Source organism: Dermacentor andersoni, chromosome 4 (genome assembly GCF_023375885.2).
Source record: "Dermacentor andersoni chromosome 4, qqDerAnde1_hic_scaffold, whole genome shotgun sequence".
NCBI lineage: Eukaryota > Metazoa > Arthropoda > Arachnida > Ixodida > Ixodidae > Dermacentor > Dermacentor andersoni.
In genome coordinates this window covers 32,333,484-32,342,415 of record NC_092817.1, presented here as the reverse complement: position 1 = coordinate 32,342,415, position 8,932 = coordinate 32,333,484, and the positions used below count along the sequence as shown (strand labels likewise).

At 46.3% G+C, this 8,932-nt stretch overlaps 2 protein-coding genes across 2 annotated transcripts in view; one reads left to right on the top strand and one right to left on the bottom strand.

Moving 5' to 3' along the window:
- Positions 1–656: 656 nt before the first annotated feature.
- On the bottom strand, positions 657–8,381 carry Pi4KIIIalpha (phosphatidylinositol 4-kinase III alpha). Its single transcript, XM_050183888.2, has one exon. It carries the CDS (start codon positions 7,875–7,877, stop codon positions 1,608–1,610), a length of 6,270 nt encoding a protein of 2,089 aa, XP_050039845.1. The 5' UTR covers positions 7,878–8,381; the 3' UTR covers positions 657–1,607.
- Positions 8,382–8,516: 135 nt separating this feature from the next.
- Positions 8,517–8,932, top strand: part of LOC126536868 (C2 domain-containing protein 5) — a 68,726-nt gene continuing 68,310 nt past the window's right edge. The window contains exon 1 of the mRNA XM_050183893.3: positions 8,517–8,634. The gene's annotated coding sequence lies outside the window, so the exon portion shown is untranslated. The remainder of the gene's footprint in view (positions 8,635–8,932) is intronic.

Sequence of the window (8,932 nt, the reverse complement as noted above, 5' to 3'; positions counted from 1 at the left end):
AAATTCTCTGCATAAGGCAACAAATTCTGGGGCTGCGAATATGAGAAAAGAAATCTGCAACTAATAAAGTTAAAATGCATTCATTGTAAGGCAAGCAATTCTGGGGCTGCATATAAAAAGACATATTTAGCTGCATCTAATAATTAAGAATAAAAAGCAATCACTTCTTGGTAATAAAAGATCAAGAAATATTTAGACCTTCCAAGAAAACTGTGGTGCCCATAAATTAGATGTGCCAAAATTTCGGCAGCACATGTTGTACTATGTGCAAGATTTTACAGTAGTTTTTGTTGTATTTATAGTCGTGACACATAAGAAAAAAACATCTTTAAACCAACTTCTTTGAGAGCTCATCAGATAACTTATGTGCAAGGTCGCCACACACGTCACCACCAGGAAGGACCAAGAAACATTTAAAAGCACTGCTGCATCTCTCTCACCACTCATCCCTGAAGGAGGAGCTGGATTGGCTTTGAAATACCTAGTTTTTAATAAATTTTGGTTTATAAAATTATGATCTTTAATTCACTTAGTTGGTCCCAACCAGGTAGATCTCTGCAGAATGTTTTCCTTTGAGGTTTCATGGTTCATCCATTATATAATAATAATGGGAGTGCCAAGCTGAAAATTTTGAGAAAGAAAGCAACTATATAGCATTCCACTGTGCTAAGTAAAATCTTTATTAACATAGATCTATATATTAACATGACCTGCATAACAACGCAAAGAAAAGAATTTCTGAGTTGCAAGCAAGTACTGCCTGCTACAAGCCCAAAACAAATTATCACAGCTCTCCATAACAACACAGGCTGTTAATGTTACAAATGCATACACTTGTTCATACATATAATGTGCTAGAGTACCTTACATTAAAACATCTGCATATCTCAATTAAGCTATAGCCGTCAGGTGCATGATGCAGAACTCCATAATGGCTGCAAGAACTAGATCCCTAGCAAACATGCACCATTTGTTACATCAAACAATGACGAAATGCATTTTACATATATCAGCAATATTGCATACAAGGAACTTCAATACCTATGAGTTGGCATTAACACGAAATTCCTGTAGTGGATTACAGCACAATGTAGTTCACTGTTTAGAATCCTAATTATATGGATAAATAATTGTCAGAGTCTGTGTTGAAGGGCCAGGTGCCATGTGACTCAATTTGTCTGCATTTTGTTCAGTCACTAAACAGATATCTATGAGCTGCAGTTCACAAATGCAGAACACATACACCTTACAGGGAGGAGTCAGAAGTGTACCCCAAAAGCAAACAACATTGGTCGGCAGTCATGCCATCTACATGTCAACAAATACTCCCAGAATAAAACAAAAAAGTGTTCATATTGTTGGTCCTGCTGCAATGACAACAAAGCTCGAAATACATCAGAAAATATCAAGAAACAAGAAAAAGTGACCAAGGATACAAGCAAGACCCCTAAACACCACAATGTGCACAAACCTAAGTCAGTAAGTGCTGCCATCAAAGTGCCTGGTGAAGATATTATATAATAACTCCTGATGTTACCACCAGGCACGAAAAATGGTGATGCTTCTGCACTAGTCACCCCTTTGAGTACAAAAGCAAATGCTGCCTCTTAGTATGGAATCTGGTTTTGATAGTACTGGATCATGTCGTAAGTGCGTGTCCTGAAGTTCAGGAATGAATCCCTGATAATTTTTTGCATGTATGCTGCTGCTTCCTTCTCAGCAGCAAGTGGTGCAAACCTTGACCTTAAAAGCTTGATTGTTTGGCCTCTAAAACAGGGCAGACCAGTGTCAAGCATTAGAGAGACTAATGTGACAATGTCCTCACGATATGGTCGCACTGCCAGGTAAGCCCGCACGCAAAGTTCCATGAACCAACGGAATGGAGCTGCCTCCATCTTCCCACCCATGATCATGACCATTTCATCGGTAAGCTTGATATCTGGCTCAAAGCCAAGGTTTCCTCCTGGCGAGCTCTCAAACATGAAGCCAAAGTCAATGTGAATAATGTGTCCATCTGTATCCAGCATGATGTTGCCATTGTGACGATCTTTGATCTGAAGAAGAAACCCGACAACGCTGTAGGCTGCCATACTTTTGATGAAGTTCCGACGGGCTTCTCTGAATGCTGTTGTTGATTCGTCACCGTACTTCTTGATGAAATACTCGTACATGCCAATATCCGTTTGTCGACCAAGCTGGTCACGAGACTTTGCATTTGGAACGCATTCAATCACACCACAACCAGGCGCTGTGGCTACAACTCTGTATGGAAACAGGTACAGGTCTAATCCAACTTGATTGAACACATTTTTGAATAGGCTGATAACCTGCAGAGCCAACATATCTTGGCGTACATCATCACCAACCTTGAAGATTGCGGCTTGCCAGTACTCATTGCCGGTGCTCAGTTGTGGCCTGCCTGTTTGCGCGACACTCATTGCCCTAGACTCTAGCTCTTTGATTCCACACCTACAGACTTTGAAGCGCGCAAGGAATGGAGCTTTTGCTGCACTCTGCATTGGGGTGCCAGACTTGTAGTCAATGTCTATGACAACGGCCTCTGGATTTGATGGTAAGTAGCAACCAGGCTGAACAACGATCTTGGAGAGTTCAGTGAGGCATGCTTTCTTGCGTTCTGCGCCTTTGGGAAACACTCTGATCTCCCCTGAAATAGCTGTGATTTTCTGGAAGAAGTCAAATTCTCTTTCATAGAACTGCTTTGCAGGCCCCGACAGGAAGTTAACAATATGGCGCATAATGTGGTCGAAGTGCTCATACAAGTCTGGATCCTGCTGCATTCCTTCTTCATCTAGATACATGTTCGTCTTCATGTTCCAGATCATTTGGTGTGCAAGGAGCTGAGATTTGCTGGCAGCAGTTTTGATAAATTCTGTGACATACCCCATCGCATCATAGCGGACTGCTTGCATTATTTGAGGTATGTAAAACAGCACTGTGTCTGGAGGAAAGGATGACAGTACACGGACTGCATACTGGGCGGTAATTGGATGTGGAGGGAATTGCCTTGAGAAGTACGCAAGAGCCTTGATAGGTGAGACACGTGCCCATGTCAGCATGTGATTTAGGTCCAGATGGTCACCAAGTACATTCTCAGGTGTTGTAAGGTACTGCAATGCCTCAGGAAGATGACAAACTGCAGTTGGGTTTCGCTGCACAAGGCGGGAGACTTCTGCACGAATAGTGTCTGAAGTCTTGAACCGGCAAGGGACATAAATAGCCAGGCATGGAGAGGTCTCCCAGGACAGCCTAGCTACATCCTTCATGCTTCTATCAATGACAGGCTGGCTTCGCCAAGTGGCAATGGCATCCTCTCCAGTGACACTGCGCTCCCAAGTGGAGAGTGGGTTGTACCAAGTGATGAGAAACTCTATTTCCACAGCCAGTAAACCAAGAATAAGGTTTCGCTTCTTTAGGTAGTCCCGCACGAAGACTTCTGTAGATGCGTCTTTTATAGCCGAGCCTCTTCCAGCTGAAGACCTCCGGGATATTGTTGACATGTTACTGCTGAGGGGTACTGTGTTGATCCACCCAGTTGGAGTTGATCGTGACTGGAGCACTTCGGTGCTTCCGCGGAGATCTGGATTCATAATCACAGAAAGGTTGCTCTGTGTGCTCGTTTCCCAAATATCGGAGATCGTAGTAGCTTTCAGGTACTTCTTGTCAGCATGAACTGCCAACCAGAACTTTACAAGAACATTGATGTCATCACGTAGGTCAGCACCCTGCTGTGTTGGGCACATCTGAGGACCACAAAAGTAATCAAGGGCTGCTGAATAGATCCGTTCACGGAGCACACTCTTCCCAATCCCATGGGGCAAGACATCGCCTTGAAGCAAGGACAGGCCAGCAGTCAACAAACGGAACTGAGTACCAACTGCAGCAACATGTCGGCAGCAGTGGTTCTTGTCTTGACCTATGTTTACGGAGAAAGACCGGTGTAAAATATGAGCGAAAATTTCAACTTGATCAAGGCTGCTGTACTTGGCTGTTTCAATGCGCTCTGCAAGGAAGCGTACCCAGATAGTGTGAGGCTGCACAAATGGTGGCTTTGGTTCTAGTACCATTCCCTCATGAGCAGCAGATGGATCTGTCTGAGGCGGGTCTTCTGAAAACAGGCCTATCTTTTTGTCAACTGTCATGTGCCAAGCAGCAGACATTTCTTGGAGAAACTGAAGCTCTAGGTCAGGCCTGGCAGCAAGAAGCCACTGCCAACATGACACTGTGCCTCTCACTGCCTCCTCTGTGAAAAGTTCCACAGGAGACCAACAGAGCGCATGAAGCAAAGCTCTGTCAGTACCAGAACAGTGAATGAGAAGTGCACATACGCGGAAGATGCATTCTTTGTGCATGCGCTCGTCCTTCTTTTCCCAGCTCTGCTTCAACTGAGACAGGAGCCGTGCAGAGAGTTCTTTGTGCATCACTTCGGCATCTTCTGCATCCATCAGGAGTCCTGTGATCTCGCCTGCAAATCTGCATCGCAAGCCCATTGAGCAAACAAATTCCGAGCAGTTGTTCTTCACACAGCTGGGCCATTTGTCTAAGGTCGATGATGGCAATGGTGCAGAGTAGTTGTTTAATCCAGCAAACTGCAAGACGCTCTCAATAGCCAATGCAACTCCACTGTGTTGTGTGAGACCATCTGCAGTGTACGAGTAACACGCCAAGTATTCTTCCAGGTGTGATCTTGTTATGATTGGGGCCCACTTGACGGCTTCTTGAACAATGCCTTGGCATCGTGCAGCAAAGTCTTGGACAATGCTTTCCCTCGCTTCCATGGTGTCTGTCAGGGTCAGGACATATGAAGTACCAGGAACTGGCAGTTCTGAAATCAGTTCATTTGAATCTAGTTCAAGTGATTTGGCCAGAACATGGAGAATGTTGAGCATTGTCCACAGTACCTTTCCACTCCAAAGCAGATGAGGAAATGTATCTACAAGTGCAGAAAGGTACTTGTCGGCAACACGTCTGATTTGCTTTTGTGGATGATTGAACTTTAAGAGCAAAAATGTTGCATGTTTCTCCAGTTCTTCATCCCTCTCTTTCTTCCTGGGCTTATTAGACATTACATCTAACAGAACCATAAAAACTTTGTCAGCCACAGCCATGATGCACTGCCACATTCCTGCTTTATCTTTCTGTATTGTTGAGAACTCCATATATTTCACCATGTTGTGGAAGCTGTTTTCCCCATGCATGTTTTGCACTCGCAGAGTTTCCAGCCTTAGCACAGACAGCAAGTAGGTGCACTGAGAAAAATTCAGCTTGTTCACGACAGCACTTACATCCTGTGAGTGCTCAGTCTTGAGTTGCTTCAAGATCTGGTTCTTCAACTCTTGCAGTTCACCAAGCGAGACTGTATCATTTCGAATGGCTGAGTTGTATTGCAGTACTGAACGCAAGTGCTCCTTGGAGACTAAAAGTGGGGACTTTGCAGCAATCTCACGAACACCATCATACCATTCTCGCGGCCATAAACCTGACTCTGATGTAAATCCCATGACTACAGAGTAGAGCCAGAAGTCCCAAAATAATTTATGAAGCCTAGGCTTGGGATCAATGACTGGGGGAAGGCGCCGAATGAGCACTGCGATCACTGGAATTAGGACTCCTAGGTTTCCAGCACTGCTGGAAGCCTTAAGCGCTGCCTGTTTCTCACTGGCCCTGCGGCCCTCCAACCCCAACTGTACAAACAGTTCAAGCAAAGTCCCCAAAAGTTCCAGCTGATCCTCTTCACCTTGCAGGCTGGCCGCTACATTGGCTAAAGCATTTATCACTGCTAAGGAGACATGACGGTAGCCTTGCTTTCTGTCCTCAACGCTGCCCACGTTGTACGCTGAGCTGGACTCCACAGTGATCATGGTAAACATCTTCATGATTTCCTCATAAACAGTGTGGTCAACCTTTGCAATCACCATGCAGCCCAGCTGATCGATGATGAACGAGTCGAGGGGAGATGCAGGCTGGCAGAACTTTTGCTGGAAGAACTGAAGAATAGACTTTGTCGTTTTTGGGGTATCCTTTAGTGCTACTGCAACATGACCGAGAGCCAGTATCGTGTTTGTGGCTACAAGACTAGGCTCAAGGTCTTTGTTCTCTGCTTGATACAGCCGGATAGACACTGATGCCAGAAAGGCCTGAACACACTCGGGATCTTGTTGCAGACCCACCCGCAGTGCCCTGCATAAGTTTTCAATAGCTGTGTCACAAAGCTTCTCATACGCTGCCATAGAAGCAGTCAGTGTTCCTGACTTGTGGCTTGCCTGTGAAGACTCTGCAATACCAATGCCAGCTGCTCCTGCTCCTCCAGTTCTTGAGGCAGAGTTGCTGTTCTGGTAGTGGAGCTTTGTCAGAATGGGAGACGAGTTGACCAAGAAGTCCCGTAGTGTTGATATGCTCGTTTGAGCAATGTTGGGGAACTTCTCGGCTAGCTTGCCAAATCCTTCCAGACAAACGAGCAACAAGGGCATATGGCCTAAAGCCAGCTTGACATTGCATGGCGAGTTAATTTTATCATACAAAAATCCGCACAAGGTCTCAGCTCCATTCTCATCAGTAGTAGCCCACACCAACAAATCAACACAGGCTGCATTAGCTTGCACATTCAATTTGAATCGGTTGGCAGTTGCATAGTTAGATTCTCTGTCTTCTTTTTCACAGGCGTCATGATTTTTGCTCTGCAGTTCTGTCTGTCCATTCAGAAAAAGCACTTTTACAAACTCTTGGACATCTTTAGTAAAGGGTGCTGGATGACCCGTCTGGTGGCACAACAGCTCTTGGAGCAACATCAGCATCACCAAGTTCAGCACCTCATTGAAAGACTTGTATGGAAACAGTCTCAACTGCCCTGTGTTGTACACTTCTACTGCTTGGTTATCCAAAAATTGCAGAAGATCTTTTGCAAGGATCTTTTTCGCAAGCCCGAGAATAGTTTGCAGCTTGCTTATGGAAAGCATGAGTGGGTTCTGAATCCTTGGTGTTCCATGCATTTGTGAGTAGCTGGATCCATGCTTGGTAAAAAAATATGTTGTGGGATCGTAACTTACAGACTGACTTTGAAGCGACGATCTTCTAGAAAATTCGTCATCGTCATATTCGTGACAGGACTTGTTCTTGTGTGTGAGTTGGCTTAATTCGGACAATGACCGTGGAATAATCGGCCTGAAGTTGTTGAACGTACGCCGCTTTGGCAGCGTGTTCCCTGTATTGCTGTTACTTCGAGGCCGTGGCGCATCTTCGGTCGAAGGCACCACCTTCGCTGGCTGCGGGAAGATCTCACAGAAGAGAGGCGGCGACGAAGCCTTTGCCCTGCCAAGCGCCCGTGCTGTTCCGATGAGCAGGGGTACAATGGCACGGCATAGGGTTACTTTTCCAGTGCTACCACGCGGCGTCTGCGCGTCTGCAAAACTCTTGCAGATGTTCACAAGCACCGCCAAGAAGTCAATCTGCGCTGTGATTATCTCTTCGCGCAGGTCTTCGCAAAGGTAGGCGATGTCACTCAGCAGAGTTCCCAGGCAAAACGCAAAGCGCTCAGAGACGGGGATGCGTTCTTGATCGTTCAGCTTAATTTCATCCAACCATACAGCTTTGCTAAGTCCGCGAAGCAGTTTGAGAAAATAAGGTACGATCTTGTCCTTGTACTGGAAGCCCGATTCGAGAAAGTAGATACCCGTAGCAATGACAGCTTCCTGTCCACGTTGGTCAATTCGAAATGTTCCCTGCGGCGACGATTCTTGAGGGCACAGACGCAGCAAATTATCAAGCTTGTCGGGGGGCGTCGGCCTCATGCAGGCAAGAGATCGAGCCAAGTGCTGCACAGCGGTGAAGAAAAACTTACGGTCGCTGTAGGAAACCGCCATTGCTGCTTGCCTGCACAGAACGTCACTGCCTAGTGACACTCAACACTGTCCACTGTCGTCACAACATAACAAAGGAATGTTTGTCAACAGGTTCGCCTCTTCTACCAGTACATCGAAAGTTTTGGTCGGAGGTTTCGGTCGTTGATCAAGACACCGGTCGCTGTCACCGAATGACTTCGGTCTTCTTCGACTGACATTCTCGCGGAGTCAGAAGCTTCGTTGCTCACAACAAATCGGCGACACAAAACAATCCAACGAATCGCGAACCGTTCGTGGAGCGACAAACCGCAAGACAATATCGGCAACCACTGCGGCACACCTACATTTGCGGAAGCGACAGCGGCATACAGCGGCTGCGGCGGCGCGAGGCTGCGGTAGCGGACATTCGATCGCGGAGATTCCTTCCTCTCGGCCCTGCAATGTGGCGCACCAATTAAGACATTTATTCGACCCAATTCAATTTGCCACTGCAATATACCCCAGAAACTAAAATGAACATTTTCTTAGCGTATGCCGCGTTTGAAATAACTGTAACAAAAACTGTGCAAAATTTACGACTTAAAAAACAAACAAAATTGTCTCGTTTCCGTTTACTCTTTGCAACTTCTCTCAGCCCCGCTTTGCAAGCCCTTCGAGTTTCATGGAGCTGTCTCCTTCAACTTCGTTTGTGTTGCGCTCGCATTTATGTTTTTCTAATGTGACGCAGATGCGACGAAGACTGCCAACTTTTAAAGCCTGACATACTATACAGCTTCTGGTGAGCCTCGCGCCCACCCGTTTAGCGTGCTCGTCCCGCGTGGTGCAACCATCGCGAGCGTGTGCCACCGCGTGCAGTGTCGTGTGCCCGTGAACAAACGGAGAGAAGTCGCCTATCTCTCCCTTTCAGGAGTTTACATAACACGGTTGCAATGCGATGGTTAAGGATAGCGCAGCCGCCAATGCGCGGGAACATCAAATTGCACAGCGTGCTGGCCTTTGCTTGCTGTCAAAACAGTGGTCAGCTGATTGCATATGCGCACAGCTGAGTTGCCTCTCCGTAACCGAGTGTCCCCCGT